The 17,452-nt window shown below is 33.9% G+C and overlaps 2 protein-coding genes across 2 annotated transcripts; one reads left to right on the top strand and one right to left on the bottom strand.

Annotated features, from left to right (window-relative positions):
- Window positions 1-2,881: 2,881 nt before the first annotated feature.
- On the bottom strand, window positions 2,882-5,842 carry LOC140437153 (uncharacterized). The gene has a single exon (XM_072526494.1). It carries the CDS (start codon window positions 4,280-4,282, stop codon window positions 2,981-2,983), a length of 1,302 nt encoding a protein of 433 aa, XP_072382595.1. The 5' UTR covers window positions 4,283-5,842; the 3' UTR covers window positions 2,882-2,980.
- Window positions 5,843-7,093: 1,251 nt separating this feature from the next.
- LOC140435985 (uncharacterized) lies at window positions 7,094-8,722 on the top strand. Its single transcript, XM_072524697.1, has one exon. It carries the CDS (start codon window positions 7,322-7,324, stop codon window positions 8,621-8,623), a length of 1,302 nt encoding a protein of 433 aa, XP_072380798.1. The 5' UTR covers window positions 7,094-7,321; the 3' UTR covers window positions 8,624-8,722.
- The last annotated feature ends 8,730 nt before the right edge of the window (window positions 8,723-17,452 follow it).

Here is a 17,452-nt window from a genome sequence, read left to right as displayed (position 1 = left end):
TTTACTTCTTACAGACTTGTCAAATTCAGACAAAATGAATTCATTTAATCAATTAAATTAATAAAATATAAATAAAAATTATTTGACAGTAAATTTAATTATTATATAAACTAAATAAGATGTTCAAAAATAATAATTATTGTATTGTATAATAATAATTATTTATATGAAATTAATTTAAAGCGAGAAGAGTCATAAAAATTTAAACAAATGATTCAATATTGTTATTAATTTGATGACATTTATGACTTTTGCATTTTGATAATCGTGACGAATCGAATCTTTTATTGACAGATATTCTTTTAATTTTTTACTTCTTTTATGTCTGTATTTTGTTAGTTATTGTTCATGTAGTTTTTAATTTAACCTGCTTAGGTTTACGCGAATGCTATTTCGTGACGCCGACTCGTGGCGCTAGTTCCGTGACGCTTGCCTCAGCATTTTACTGTGGAGAAAAAGTAATACAACAACTGAGAAAAAATAGTCGAAAATTAGGGTTGCCAGCTTTAAAAACGCGAGGTGTCAAAAATAAAGTAAAATAGAGTTAGGGCGCAACGACACTGGTTTGACAAGTGGTAATATGTATATTATTATATATCTATCGACGCATGCTTTATCTTTTATTTTAACTTTGATACCACATGTTTTTAACAGTTGGCAACCCTAATTTTTGACCATTTTCTCTCGGGCAAACTTATATCACTGTATTAAGAAAAAAATTAGCTTTAATTTGATATAAAAACATGCATATACGTCATGAGCAGCGTATTTTATTTAAAAAATAAATAAACAAAATAAAATTTTTGTCAAAAATTAATTACTATTAATTGAATTAAAAATATTTGAGGCCACTTTTTGACTATCAACCTATTTTCAATGTATTCTTCTAATTTTAAATGTATGTAAAAATGTGAGTTTGATTAACTAAATTATGAACATAGTGATCCTGGAGTGGGATCTTAGGATTCTTAGGCTATTAGTAGAATGATGCAAACAGCTTGAGAATGACGAGGCCCTTTAAGAGTATCATAATGATCTAAAGACACCATGATGATAACTACAAAAAATTAAAGCAAACAATAAAATTATCAACAGAAAGCAAATGCACTAAGATTAAAAAAAATCGGTTGCCTGTAAAGTCGGTTTTACGGGCGAAGATTTTACGTGACAACGTCTTTTTCTCGGTAGAATATTTATTGATATGAATATTATTAAATTGCACAATAGGAACAAGGAATTGAATGAAAATAAGAATTGTACAAATTTTAACTATAGAAATATATTTTGTTTACTAAAACATTGTACATGTAAACTTAAACTTAACTAATTTCTATTTGAGTGATTTTGTTGAGGATAGGACGGTGATAGGAGAAACATGAAATGAAAGGAAGTGTTTCTGCTGTAATGTGTCTTGCGAAAGTCAAGTCGATGGTTGTTCCTTTTAACGTAGTTGACTTAGAAACGTTTGATAAGCAATCAAGATTATACGTACATTTCATGAAATTTAGAAACGAGTTGTCCGACTTTACGTTTTTGTTAAAATCACCACACAGAAGAATCGGTATACTAGAATCAACTTGCACGAACGGTGGCACGTACTGGCTGTTGTGAACGTACGGACCGAGTCCTTGCCATAGTAACATTCCAATGTCTTGCATACTAGCTCCTGGATGAATATATACAGCACCGAGTATAAACTTGAAGCTAGTATTAGCGGTGAAGCAAGTAACTTCAGTCATGCACATGTCACCCTTGGGTTTAATGACACGAGTTGCGTCTGTAATCGCAACTTGGACCACTTCCGCCGTAGATGTCGATGATAATTTACGATAGATCGCTTATTTTCGTTAGTTCGATTATTTTCCCTGGATACAATGGGATAACAGTCATTTATTAATAGTATGACATAACCTATAAACTCAGTTTCTCAACTTTTGTGTCAATCTAACAATTAATCAATCAATCATAGTTTACGATAATGAAATATTAGTGTACAATTATTTACCTTTATTGTTGTAGTTGTTGTAAATGACGAATCTAAGCACTCCACATTTTCACTACAGACACAGCTGACGATACTTTAACCACACGTGTGAACTTGTATTATGACGCTTTCTCGGTTTTCCAACGCCAAGAACGCTCGAGAAAGACAGAGACACAAGCACGCACCGATTCAACGCGCCTAATTCTCTAGTGCTGCGCGCGCAGCGGACCGATCATGTTTGAGTGGGACAGAGACGCAAGGCATTCGCCGGTCCGGCGGGCCTCTCTCTCGTTCGGTGACTCATCGTAACGGACGTGAGCGGGCGTTACACTTTTTCATGAGTGACTCCGAGCCACAACCTAATTTAAGACGTTGTCACGTCAAAAAAATCTGATATTCAACTAGAAATTAATAAATGAAGTATTCAATAAAATGAAAAATAATAGAGCTCCTGACAATACAGCATGACTGCAAATATTAAATAATGGGGAAAGATGAGTGCAATTTATTAATGACTTAAAACAAACAAGATATATGGAAAAGACAAGTATAGGTAACAATTTAGTACAGGATTCTAAACTAACTGAAATCTTTAACCACTTTTGTTTTGCACTTTCAACATTTAAGGATAACTGCAACAGCTTCAGATGAATTTCCTGCAGCTTATTTTACTGAATAGGTTTTTGTGTAATATTTAATATTGAACTGGTGATAACCAAACTAACTTTTCATTGAAAATACAACATGTTTTCAGTTCATTGTAATCTTTATTACAACTGCATGTATCTCTTACTAAGGTTAAAGTTATACTATATTAGTTGCAGTTCCATTATGATTGAAAATTAACTTTAAATATATTCTTATGTTTCTGTCATGTTATATAAAAACAAAACAAAAGCTTATAATATACATATATTATGTAATCTTAAACTAAATTTTACATACGAAAAGGTATATTAAACAATATATATCAATCAGATCTTTTTTCATAAAAGTTTACTCTATAGCTAACACAGCCATATAGCCATTAATAAAGAATAATGGGTCTTCTTCACTCCAAATCTCTCTACAGGGCTTTCTATCAGAAAATGGATTTCTATGTGCTTCAACTAACACCTTTACTTCTGATTTGGCATGATTCTTAACTGCTTCTATATCCTTTCTTATTTCTTCCAAAATATAAGCAGTTAATATCAAAGGAATATTTTTATTATGAACCAAGTATTCAATGCTTTCTTTCCACAAATATTCAGGCAAATTGTCATTCCCAGATAAAAAATTTTCTACCTTATTACCATGTATATTACTATTATAAGCTACAACTACATCAGGATTTTTCAATTTGGTCACAATATTGTGATAAAGCTGGGTATGGAATGTTACAATTGTTTTACGTTTTCTCTTTTTACATGCATTACACAATTGAAAAGTAAATTTATCAGTGGTACCATTATATGACAGGTTAGGTCCTATTACAATAAAATCCAATGAATTTAGATTCTCTACCCAATGAAATATTAGTTCTGCCATATGTAACCAGGATCTACCAAATTCATACATGTCACCTCCAACAAAATGAATATTGAGCATGTCTTTGTCAATTTTCCTATTAGATATTATTCCAACTTTTTCAAGTCCATATAGTATTGTGGCAACTGGTGACAAACAATTGTATTTCCTAATTTTAGTCATAAAATCTCCTTTTGAGAACTTTTTATCATACAAATTAGTCAGCTCTTCTAAAGTAGAAGGTAAGATTGGAATATCTTTAGAAATTGTGTTTGCTTCTAATTCGGGTACATCAACATCATTAAATATTGGATATAGTCCAATTTCCAGATTCAGTTTAAAACTCTTACAGTAGTTCTCATGTTTACTTTGAAATTTGTGCTTGTGATCTTCTGAACAAAAGAAAACACTTCTACACTTCTCACATTCAATATGGACATCACTTGTGTAGCAGATCTCACAAATCCTTGGAAACATCCATATTTGATGTTCATAGTTAGATAAACCACGATTTAAATATTTGCAGAGTAATCTGTATTTCATCTTCTTTACTGTAAGTAACTCATCAAAATTTGTTACATCAATGAAAGAGCACTCATTGTTAACTCTTGTCAAAACCGAACAGAAGTCTTTGTGATGTTTCCAATCAACTTTCTGATGATCTTTTGAGCAATACGCTACACTCTTGCATTGAGCGCATCTTTTCAAATGTTCCATTCCTTTGCAAACATGACAAATATTAGTATGAAAAAATAGACAATATTGATTTACACTCAAATGATTATTCATGATGTGTAGGTGTACGCACTATTTATCTTATATAAATGAAAAATGTACACTATAAAATCACAGTATAGACAACAACTTTATAGTGCGATAAAATTTTAAATTTAAACTACACCGGTTTCTAGCGTTTCTAGGTTAAGCTGGTTAAGTAAGTTCTTCTCTTCTGCTTCTGCTGTTCTGCCTCCTCTTTCTTGTCTTTCTTATATAGATTATGGATTTAAGCTGTCAGGCCTATGCGTAACACAGCATAGAAAAAAATTTTGTTCCCTACTTGATTTTGCTTTGTTTTTTTAAGCGATCATAAAAGTCAAAATCATGTTTCAATACATTTTAGAGAAAAATGGTTAAAATAAAAATGGTAGATAAAAAGTTTTAAATTAAAATACGTAAACAATTGACGGAGATAATTGCAAAAAATTCCTATTTTCGCAGTAATTTTTAAATTTTAATAACTTTTTTTTAGTAATGACATGTACTACAACTGCTTGAGGTATTGCTGTGATCATGGCAATTAATGAGTTATTGAAGTGCATTAAATCTCAGCTAGGTCTATCAAATAGTTTGTAAGTTATTCAATGTTATTATCTATAGCTGTGACTAGGATCTGTGTAAGTACTCAGACTGATTATTAAAGAACTATACCTAACGTACATCTGAACTTGAACTCATAGCTTCTGAACCTGGAACATTAAGTTAAAGAAAAAGTCCAAGGAGACTTATCTTCACCGGAACCAAATGTGAAAAATGTCCAAAATAGGACAGTTAATAGCTTCTTTCTCATAAGTTGTGTTATTTAGAATTCACTACCGCGCACTAATCACTTACATGCTTTACCATGCAAGTAAAGATACTCTTGTAAACGACTCTGCTAACTACACATGTGTCTTTGTAAACACTAAAAACTTTTTCATTGCGAATGTCTTTGAGTTTAAGTTTTTGAACAACACGTCAATGAGTGCTGGATCACCTTAAATTTCCCTTCCAAGCAAATGAGATTCCTTTTTTTTTCGGAAGCCATTTTTTGTTATAACTTGTCGTACTGCAGGCAATTGGCCTATTGTATATTTTCCGTTCGTGTAGCCTTCTGGCTCAGGTTGTACTGTCAATGACTACTTCCGTAGTCGTGACTGTGTCTTACATGCCCTCCGAAGCACAATGGCAGCTCAATTAAATTAGATATTAAAAATTTCCTGGTGCCTGCCCTCTCGGGTACCCCAGCTCATTAAGCCAGTACATAGCCACTGAGCTATTGTCGCCACAACTCACTTTATTATATTAGGCACTCAACTTGGGGATTTGGAATACCACAAAGTCTACTTCTCTGACAACACAATTGTGTAATTATACTTCTCTCCAGATTAGAAAATTTTGTAAACTAAGCTTCTCCTTATGGAGTTGTAACAGATACAAATGTAATTTTGGGGCGGTTAAAATAAAAATGGTGTAAGTCAGTTATTTGTCATTGTCATTACTGAGTTACATCCAACAACACTCCAGACAAAAATGAAATATTTATTATTAAAAAAAAAACCAAATGCATTGCGCAGCACGCATTTTGAATAGATCGCCACAATATACGGAGTCTGCAGATGCATGTAGAAAGGTGATGCAACATATAGACGTATATAACAAGCGATTCACATCACAATTATTTTCATCAAAGCTATCTGACCAAAAAATTACGTATTGTACCTATGTAAATTATTATGATATTAACAAGTTAATAATTTAATATATATGTCTATGGATGCAACGCGTACTCCGCGCAGATAGTCGATAGACCACGCCTTAGAAGTACACAGATGTTTAATCACAAATTATACCCTTGTAATCTCACATTAATCCAAACTTCCTAATTTACCTGTACCTATATCATTGTAATGGAATCTATAATATACTTTAATTACGAGGATGTTCACCTTCCGATAAAATTCGATAGCTTGCTGAATTATTTCAAAATTCCATTCCCTAGTCCGGAAAATACTTATACAAAGTACAAAGTTGCAAATTTTAAGGTGCAAGGCAATGGACTTTTTGATGAATTGGCGTGTTATTTGTGAGATTATAAATTGGAGTTAAACGCTTTTTAGCACGTAGTCTAATTAGAATATTCACTTCATACAGAAATCATTGTTTGAATAAGTTCCATCTAATGTATTTATTCTTCTTCTCGTAGCACTACAACCAGGGGTGGGTTTTGGCTGACTGCACAACTTGCTTCCATCTTGAACGGTCGTCCATAATAGTTGGGTCAGTGGGTAGCCACATTGTTCTTAGATCTGATCATATATTGTCCCTCCATCGCATTCGTGGACGTCCTAAGGGCCTTCTTCCCGTGGGGGATTCCTCCCATATTAATTTGGCAAGGCGGTTATTAGGGAGTCTATCGACATGGCAAGCCCATCTTAGACGTTGGGATTTAATCTCTTGGACTATATCGCTCGCTCTATACATCTGCTTGACCTCAGCATTTGTTCTCATTCGGTATTGGTTGCTATTAATGTCGTGATAAGGCCCAAAGATTCTTCTGAGGATTTTCCTCTCAAAACATCTTAAGTTTTCTTTCAGTTTCTTTGGTCAAGGTCCACGTCTCACACCCATACATGTATATTTATTAGCTACCAATAAAACATGTACTCTACGACTTCAGGAATTATTTCACATCGTCGAACGAGAAGTTGGACATAAGGGCATTCGGATTATATTTATCCATCGATTTTAACCACAAATCCTAACCAGTTGGCCACATAGGCTTGGCGTTGGCAGCTAAGCCAAGCCACAGACGCGACAGTATATTGCCAAATGGAGTATATCGCCAAAAATGAATAGGTATATATGGCCAAATATGGCTAAGCTACGAAAAGAAGGCAGAAGAAAGAAGAACTGAGAACTTTTACTTACTTAACCTAAAAGCCGGTGTAGTCGTAATAAGAGGGTTAGGTCGTAGCCTAAATTTAAAATTTGTAATGTTTGAAGGAATAAAAAAACTTTAATGTACATTTATTTTCATTTATGTACGATAAATAATTGTGCTTATACATCATGAATTCTCATTTGACTGTAGATCAGTATTGTCTATTTTTTCATACTAATATTTGTCATGTTTGCAAAGGAATAGAACATTTGAAAAGATGCGCTCAATGCAAGAGTGTAGCGTATTGCTCAAAAGATCATCAGAAAGTTGATTGGAAACATCACAAAGACTTCTGTTCGGCTTTGACAAGAGTCAACAATGAGTGCTCTTTCATTGAATTAACAAATTTTGATGAGTTCCTTACAGTAAAGAAACTGAAATACAGATTACTCTGCAAATATCTAAATCGTGATTTATCTGACTATGAACATCAAATATGGATGTTCCCAAGGATTTGTGAGATCTGCTACACAAGTGATGTCCATATTGAATGCGAGAAGTGTAGAAGTGTTTTCTTTTGTTCAGAAGATCACAAGCACAAATTTCAAAGTAAACATGAGAACTACTGTAAGAGTTTTAAACTGAATCTGGAAATTGGATTATATCCAATATTTAATGATGTTGATGTAGTTGAAATAGAAGCAAACACAATTTCTAGTGATGTTCTAATCTTACCGTCTACTCTAGAAGAGCTTACTAATTTATATGATAAAAAGTTCTCAAAAGGTGATTTTATGACTAAAATTAGGAAATACAATTGTTTGTCACCAGTTGCCACAATATTGTATGGACTTGAAAAAATTGGAATAGTATCTAATAGGAAAATTGAAAAAGATATGCTCAATATTCATTTTGTTGGAGGTGACATGTATGAAATTGGTAGATTGTGGCTACATATGGCAGAACTAATATTTCATTGGATAGAGAATCTAAATTCATTGGATTTTATTGTAATTGGACCTGACCTAAACCATAATGGTACAACAGATAAATTTACTTTTCAATTGTGTAGTGCTTGTAAAAATAGAAAATGTAAAACAACTGTAACATTCCATACACAGCTTTATCACAATATGGTGACCCATTTGAAAAAACCTGATGTAGTTGTAGCTTATAATAGTGGTATACATGCTAATAAAGTAGAAAATTTTTTATCTGAGAATGACAATCTTCCTGAATATTTGTGGAGAGAAAGCGTTGAATACTTGGTTCTTAATAAAAATATTCCTTTGATATTAACTGCTTATATTTTGGAAGAAATAAGAAAGGATATTAAAGAGGTTAAGAATCATGCCAAAACTGAAGTAAAGGTGTTAGTTGACCCACATCGAAATCCATTTTCTGATAGAAAGCCATGTAGACAGTTTGAGAGTCAAGAAGACCCCTTGTTCTTTATTAATGGATATATGGCTGTGGTGGCTCAGGTCTAAACTTATGTAAAATGAGATCCGATTGATATATATTTTTTATATAACAACTAATATTTTTCAGTATGTAAAATTTAGTTTAAGAATACATATATAACCTTTTATTTTGTTTTTATATAACATGGCAGAGACCATAGACATATAATACAAGATAGACTGACTGCTGCAATAGAGTCACATTCCCCCAGTGTGACAGAAAACTGATGCAAAGCAGTCCCTGCATCTCTTTCTAATGGGCTGGGTTTATCAAGCATGTAACCTTCCCATTGGATCATTTAGGTCACATAGTCGATAAACCTGGCAAATTAAAAAGAGATGCAGGGACTGCCTTGCGTCAGTCTTCTCTATCATACTGGGGGAACGGGCTGGTATTGCAAGGATCAGTCTATCTTGTATTATATGTCTATGGCAGATACACATCAGAATATTGCAAAAGTTAATTGTCAATCATAATGGAACTGCAACTAATCTAGTATAACTTTTGTAAGAGTAAGAGGTACACACAGTTGTAATAAAGAATACAATGAACTGAAAACATGTTGGTTTTTTCAATGAAAAGTTAGTTTGGTTATCACCAGTTCAATATTAAATATTACATAAAAACCTATTCAGCACAATAAGCTGCATGAACGCACCTGAATAAAGCTGTTTAAGTAACTCTTAAATGTTGAAAATGCAAAACAGCATTTGTAACATTAATAATTATATTTTGTTATTTATTTTGAATATATTTTTGTTTAAATTAGCTTATGTTTTACTTGGTCTAGTGTCTAGTAGAGCTACTCGTCACATACTTTTATTGTTTGGTATAATTTTTTGTAGTCATAATCATGGTGCCTTCAAATCAATCATTATAATAGCCCTAGAAGACCTTGAGATTCTCAAGCTGCTTGCTATCAATTGTTTGATATAAATTTATTTATAACATTAGTACATTTCAAGAGTATTATCTGAAATTTTGGTACAAAAATATTAAAAATAAAAAACTGGATCATCTGTTGACAAAAAAATAAATAGATTTCGTTAGTTTATGACTTTCCCTAGGCTGCAACGTCGAGATATTGTTCGCATTTGATCGTTTTTTTCCAATTTTTGAAGTAAAAAAGACGAATTTTTTGTTTTTTTGAAAATTTGTTAAAATTTTACTAATTTAATCTTGTAAAATTAATTGTAACAACAAAATGGACAATGTCTTGACGTTGCGATCTAGTAATTTATGTATAAAAGAAGTGTGCAAAATTTTAAAAGGATTGATCAAGTAGTTTTTGAGATACAGTGAACACTGATTTGAAAAAAATTATTATATAATAATAATTAGAGCATTGTTTTGCTCTTGCTTTTGACAAACTCTTTTTTTTTTTGTTGCATCTGCAGCGATTTGCAAATACCCTACCCCTTCTAATCACCCTTCTACTCAATCTAAGAGGTCTACCAATCTACCTATATTTCATCATATTCTTCAAGTTTATTAACGCACAGAGATAATGCAATTGGTCTTCAATCTGAAGAGCATTGATATTTGTATTTAGTTTGGGATTACACAAATAGTTGCGATTTTCATTGTATTGAAATATGCTTTTTCTTGAAGGTATTGCAGCGGTACAAATGACCACCTACAGTGCATAAAAGTCTTGATTGAAAAATCAATTGAATACAATAGACCTCTAGTTCTAACATTTATAGACTTCCATAAAGCGTTTGATACTATCGAACTACCCGCACTTCTAAAAGCATTGGAAGAGTGTCGAATTGATCATAGGTACAAAAATATTATAGAAAATATATACAGAAATGCTACAACAACTATAAATCTGCACGGTCCTACTGATAAGATACATATCAGGAGAGGTATTCGACAGGGAGATACTATGTCGCCTAAGTTGTTCATTACTGTACTTCAACATGCTTTGAAGTCACTGGAATGGGAAAGTAAAGGAATAAATATTGATGGTGAGATGCTTAGTCATCTACGATTCGCAGATGATATTGTTCTGATTTCAGATGACCTATAGGCTGCCAGTGATATGTTGAATGAACTCAGCGATGCACACGTAAAGTAGGTCTAAATATTAACTACCAAATGACAAAAATGATGACTAATTTAGTTCCGAGCCATCCTTGAAGGGTAGAAGACGTCGAAATCGAAATTGTTGACAGCTACATATACCTTGGACATACAGTAAAAATTAGCAGAGATAATCAAACTGCTGAGCTGCTAAGAAGAATAACACTGGGATGGGCAGTATATGGAAGACTGCGTGATATTTTTAAAGGTGATATAAATATCAGCTTAAAAAGAAGAGCCTTTAATCAGTGTGTCCTGCCTGTCCTTACATATGGCGCAGAGACACTTACCCTAACAAAGACATCTACACGAAAACTACAAGTGACGCAATGTAGAATGGAAAGATCATTGTTAGGCATAACGTTGCGAGATAGGGTAAGAAACGAAGAAATCCGTAGAAAAACTGGTGTAGAAATCAATATAAAACACATAGCCGAAATTAAATGGAGGTGGGAAGGACACGTCGCTAGAATGAAGGATAATAGGTGGACCAAAAAATCTTGGAGTGGAGACCGAGAGCGGATAGACGAAACCCGGGAAGACCACCCACAAGATGGACTGACTACATAAAGAGGATTTGTACCAACTGGATTGCAGCAGCGCAAGATAGATCTGAATGGAGGTTTTTCGAGCTGGCCTATGTTCAGCAGTGGACGACTATGGGCTGATGATGATGATAATGATGATTGCAGCATAGAAAATGTTATATAAACCTGACCGGGAGTAGTATCCTTTCATTCAGACAAAGGAAAAAAGTTCCTTTAAAGAAAAGGGCACCCACTCGCTTATAACAGCTGGAGTCAATGAGATAAACATTTTCTCCACTAATCATGGACATAGGCGTGGCCACAGCGAGTGCCTTGAAACCAACACTAACTTCCGAGGGGTGTAAAAATTGGGATTGTCCACATCTATAAACACCGAATCTGTAATCATTTTGGATAATATTACATAAACGAGCTATTCAACTAAAAAATAAATCTTTTGTAATAAATAAGTTAAAAATAAGGCAGATATTTTAAAATTGAACGCGGGGATACAAAATTTTGCTCGAAGAAAATATTGAGGGCGATAGATTAAGAAGTTTTGATAAACGCTTAACGCATTTACCAGAGGACTTTTAATATTTTTTTATAGCTCTAAATTTTTGTTTTGGGTTTTAAGGTGAATAGTATTTATTAAGGATGTAAGGGATAGTGATGCAACGTATAGCCTCTCCTATCCAAATGTCAACCTCACATAAGCAACCCCTCACTTACTGGCCAACCCCTAAGGCGGATGAATGAATAAACGGTCAACGGCGTAATAATGCAGAAGGCAAAGGGGAACCACTGCATTAAAGACTCATAGAGTACCCTCAGGAAAATCACCATGGAATTGACACATTAATTGCAAACCGTTACTAATCATAAAAAGCGGAGGCCAAGATTCGGCAGGAGAAGGGAAACATATTTATACCACGAGCCCTCTCAGGCCGTAAACATACAAAAACCTCGTAAAGAAATCCTAAAGGGAGGAAAATCTAATTTGAGAATATGGACATAAAATATCAGAAGTCTATTTGCGGCTGGAGAACTTGACAATAAAGTTCAAGAAATGAAAATAGATCTACTGGAAATCAGCGAATTGAGATGGCCAGAGTCAGGGACATGTAAAAAGGACAGTAGTGTATATTATTCCGGAAACAGCACAGGAGACCCGCATCACAAAAATGGTGTAGGCCATAGATAAAGAATATATATTACCGAAGTGTAGGCATATTAGTAACATCAGAACTGAGTAAATAGGTGACCAACTTCGTACCACTCTCGGATAGAATAATATTACTCCAAATAAATACTCAACCAATCAAAACCAATATACCTACTTCAAATATGTGCCCCCACTGCAGATAGGAAATATGACGATGAAGTCGAAAAGCTCTATGATCAAATCCTAGACATCTTACAGAAGCTTAATAAACATGAAATTTTATATACTATAGACGACTTCAATGCAAAAATTGGGGAAGGCCGACGAGGTCAAACTGTAGGTCCTTATGGTTTTGGATAACCTAACTATCGAGGACAGAGATTGTATGAATTTTGTAAATATAACGATATGGTCATTTTAAACGCCTGGTATAAATTACCCAAGTGACGAATATATACCTGGAAAGCTCCATTTGATGATTGCAGTAGCCCTGGGTTTTCAAGAAACCAAATAGATATACTTGTAACAGAGCGCTTCCGAAACGCCGTCAAAAAAGTCACTAAATTTCCAGGAGCAGATATTGGATCGAATCACTAACCCCTTGTGGCAGATATTAAACTAAGGTGAAAACGAATCTAACGACAAAAACCAATATAATTAATTTTGACGATATAAACCATAAAAGATAACATTCAAAAAGAATAAGAGAAAACTCTATAATAAAGAATATCGGAGAACAACTAGAAGATCCAGAGGAACTATGGAATTAATTTAAAAATCAAGTTAATAAAATCTCCACAAACAATGGTCTAGAAGTAACTTAATCAAGAAACATTAATAGCTGACAGAAGACATTGAAATGAATGAAACAGAATATAGACATCTACAGAGAAGAAATAAAAGGGAGATATAATTAGCCAAAGAAAAATGGATGAGAGAAAGGTGCGAGGAAATTGAGGATGTGATATCTGGGCACGACTTTTTTAATGTGCACAAAAAAGTAAAAGAAATAAGCAACATATTTAAAAAACGAGTCCCCTCTGTACTAGTTGACAAAAACAACAAAATTATTGTAAATGAGAACGAAATAAGAAGAGAATGGCAACCAAATTCTACCAAAATTATTGTACCTACTGACGGCCCAGAAATTATGAAATCAGAGGTAGAACACGATTTAAAAAATGCTAAAATTAGGAAAGCTTGTGGTCCAGATGATACACCAACTGATTTGCTAATAAACATAACATAAAAATATTTACTGATAAAACTTTTTAATGCAATATATAACACTTAAGTGATTCCCTCAGACTGGCTCAAGTCCATCTTTGTTACAATACCTAAAAAACACAATGTTAGAAAATGTTCAGAATATCGATTAATTAGCCTAATAAACCACACTCTTAAGATTTGCCTAAGAATACTCCAGAACAGAATTAGACTCAAATGCGAAGAAGATTTTGAAAATACGCAATTTGGTTTTAGAAATGCTATGGGAGGCACTTTTTGGGCTAAATATCCTATTACAAAAATGCCGTGATCAAAGAAAATAAGTATTTACATGCTTCGTTGACTTCGAAAAGGCATCTGATAAAGTACCTAAAGCATGTAGAATTAATACAGATGCTAAAAAATATAGGAATAGAATAGATGACAAAGATATTCGTGTCATTAAAAATCTGTACTGGAATCAAACTGCTATCGTAAAAATTGTAAAAGTCAGAGCTTCGATTAAGTGAGGTCAAAGTTGAAAAAGTTCACAAAATTACATATTTGGGAACTGTCATAACGGACCAAATAGATCCAGACATGGAAATAAAACGAAGAATAGCAATTACTAAAACTACGTTTATGAAAATGAAGACATTTTATGCAATAATCATCTCAGTTTAGAACTAAGACAGAATGGTTAAGTGTTATATGTAGTCTGTACTTTTGTATGGAGCAGAAGTGTGGACACTAAAAGTATCAAGCATGAATAGAATTGAAGCATTGAAAATGTGGATTTATAGGCGGATGCTGAAGATACCTTGGACATCAAGAAATTCTAATGAGGAATTACTAAGGAGGGTCAACAAAGATAGAGAATTGCTAAAGACTGTTAAACACCGGAAAATGTTTTATCTGAGACATATAGTGAGGAGAAATCGATGTAGAATAAATACAACTAATACTTATAAAGGCAAAATAGAAGGCCGTAGAGGTGTAGGAAGGAAACAGGTTTCTTGGTTAAACAAACATTCGTAAATGGACTCATAACAAATGCAGGACAATTATTCCAAGTGGCAGAAGAGAACCCTTCGCAATTCGCTAACGTCCGCGTCGGATAATTCTGATATGGCACGTGAAGAAGAAGAAGTATTTATTTATATTAAAAACAAACTAATCAAAAGTAATTATACTATATTTGGCAACGATTTGGCCCAACACCGAAAGGTACAAATGGGTCTACTGATTAAGTAAAGTAAGTATACTATATATAGGGTTCCATTCGTTTTTGTTTTAGGTTTTTAATCGATTCCATTTTTTTTTCATAATTAATTTTTTTAAAGATTTTATCCTCTGATTACTAAAAATAACTTGCTATTTATACTTAATACGGGTTATCTCGAATATTTATAATTTTTATTGTGGATTTATTTAGGATTTAGTGTTTTAGAATCAGATATCTCTGTTAGATAGGCATTTATGAGTTAAAAAAAGAATAGGAAACGTGCCCGATGACCCTTAATTAGAATTAGCAAAAGAAAGATTAGAAAGATCTAGAATGGTATATAAGAGGACAAGAGGTTCTTACCAAACAAAACTAGAACAGTTTCTAGCCAAAATATCAGGCAAAGCAAAAACATGAGAAGTCGGTCGTTTTTACCCACTTGGTATTCTTCAAATGGTTGGAATATAGTCCAACAAAAGATACAGCTTTCTGTTTTTGTGCAGATGTTTTTGCATGAACGACAGTACTAAGTCTGGATTGATAGAGACTTTGGATTGCACTTATCTTAGCAACTACATTCAAAATTATATTTTACATTCTATTAAAAATGTGATATTCAGAAGGAAGTGAAAGGGCTCTTTCTGTGATTCTGATGTCACTATTCACGAGCAGATTGATATATTTTTTAGATAGATATATCCCTAAAGTAGTACGTTTCCAGTTAAAAGACTAGTAGCATTGAGATGTTTAAATTGATCTGAAACAGAAACCTTTTTTAAAATAATGTTTCTACTTTGCGTGATATGAATGGAAGTTTTACTAGTTTGACTGTGCGTTTAATAACTTTGGTTTTTACAAAATCCCAATGTAAAAATTGTGGTTTAATCGTGGTTTAATCCCACATAAATACAATATTTACTTTTCTACTTTCATCCTATAAGCCAAAGAACACATAAAAATGCAAAGAAACAGTAACAATTTTTGCTTACGTGTTACAAGTCGGAAAAATGAAATATTACCTATGAACGATCACATTAATCACTTATTTTGTATTTGCTGTCTTTTTTTTATAACAAATGTTTGTTGTATATATAAAAAGACGGCAAATTATACAAAATAAGTGATTGATATGATCGTTCATGGGTAATCTTTCATTATTCGGACTGTATATAATTTTATTCCATGAGTTTTCATGCTATAAAATCTATAACATTGAAGCTGTTAACCATATATTGTTGTGATATAATATAAAAAAAATATTTTTTTACTTTTAACTACAATATATATGTATATCAATATGATTATTTCGAAACAGACGATCAACACAGGACGAAATAGTCAGATTAATACCATAGTACATAAAAAAAATATATACTCTGGTATATATATAGGGGGGTATATACTCTGGGTTAATAGGATTGTCAGGAAGCTACCGAACGTCGGTCTACCACTCTCATCCGTCAGACTCATCCATTCATATGTCTCTCATAGGCAAATAACGGTAAAGGTGCGGGATCATTTCTCCGATTCTTTTACTCCTACCGCAGGGTTCCGTGTTGGCTCCTATACTTTACATTATATACAACAGCGACTTCCCAAACCCACGCTATACAAGAACAACCACTCTACTCTACGCAGACGACACAGCACTCATTACTACTTCACAAAACGTCGATATAACACTTGGGTTTGCTCAAAATCACCTTAACCTGCTCGACAGGTGGTGCAGGAGATAGAGAGTAACACCCAACCCAGACAAAACGCAAATGATCCTCTTCAGACATCCGAAGCATAGTCAATTTATCACACCCATAGTCTCCGCAAGGCACAACTTAAGACTCTATCGAGACCGACTACAGCTCCGCAACCAGATCGAGTACCTCGGTGTATTGTTTACACAAACACTAAATTGGACGCCCGATCTGAACAAAGCCTGTAACAAGGCCAGGAGCCGTCTCGGACTACTCAATGCTCTTAGTGGTAAATTCGGAAGAACACACACACGCTCACTCATATACACATACAAAACCTACATCAGACCGGGCATCGAGTATAGATCCAACATCTATACTTTGTTGCCCGAATACAACACACAAAGATTGCTTGCTTTGGAGAGGAGAATCTTGCGTAGAGTCAACTACAAACGACGCGACTACCCATCCGCCCAAATTCATAACCTGTCGAATATTCAACCCATCAATGAGCGGCTTTCCTCTCTGAGCAGGAGTTATGCAATCAGCACCATCCGGGGCTAAAACCTCAGAGCCCAAAGCATCCTTAAAACTGCCTGCTCTTCCCTCGGCAATGTCTTCAGAAGACATCCTAAACCCAAACTACCTTTCCCACCCGCTATTTTACTGGCACTTGCCAGCAACGAACTCCCTGATGAATACATTTATATACAGGAGGCAACTCCCCTCTACTACCGTCGTCGCCATTAACACTAAATTGCTCACTTCGAGCTTGCTATAGACAGGGGGGATAGGTTTTCTGTGGTTTCCCGATCCCATTGCACAACGATACCTGTCTATTTTAAGAGGCTCCAGGCACAGCTGCCCTCTCGCGGCGCGTTCACACATACACTATTTACAATTAATGAACATATAAATTCAAATTCACATATTTTATTTTTAGACAAACAAAT

Source organism: Diabrotica undecimpunctata, chromosome 3 (genome assembly GCF_040954645.1).
Source record: "Diabrotica undecimpunctata isolate CICGRU chromosome 3, icDiaUnde3, whole genome shotgun sequence".
NCBI classification, from domain to species: Eukaryota; Metazoa; Arthropoda; class Insecta; order Coleoptera; family Chrysomelidae; genus Diabrotica; species Diabrotica undecimpunctata.
The sequence above is the reverse complement of the archived record's forward strand: the minus strand, read 5'-3'. Positions and strand labels throughout refer to the sequence as shown.

Coding starts and splice junctions, on each gene's coding strand:
- LOC140435985 (XM_072524697.1), top strand. CDS start 7,322: ATGAATTCTCATTTGACTGTAGATCAGTATTGTCTATTTTTTCATACT.
- LOC140437153 (XM_072526494.1), bottom strand. CDS start 4,282: ATGAATAATCATTTGAGTGTAAATCAATATTGTCTATTTTTTCATACT.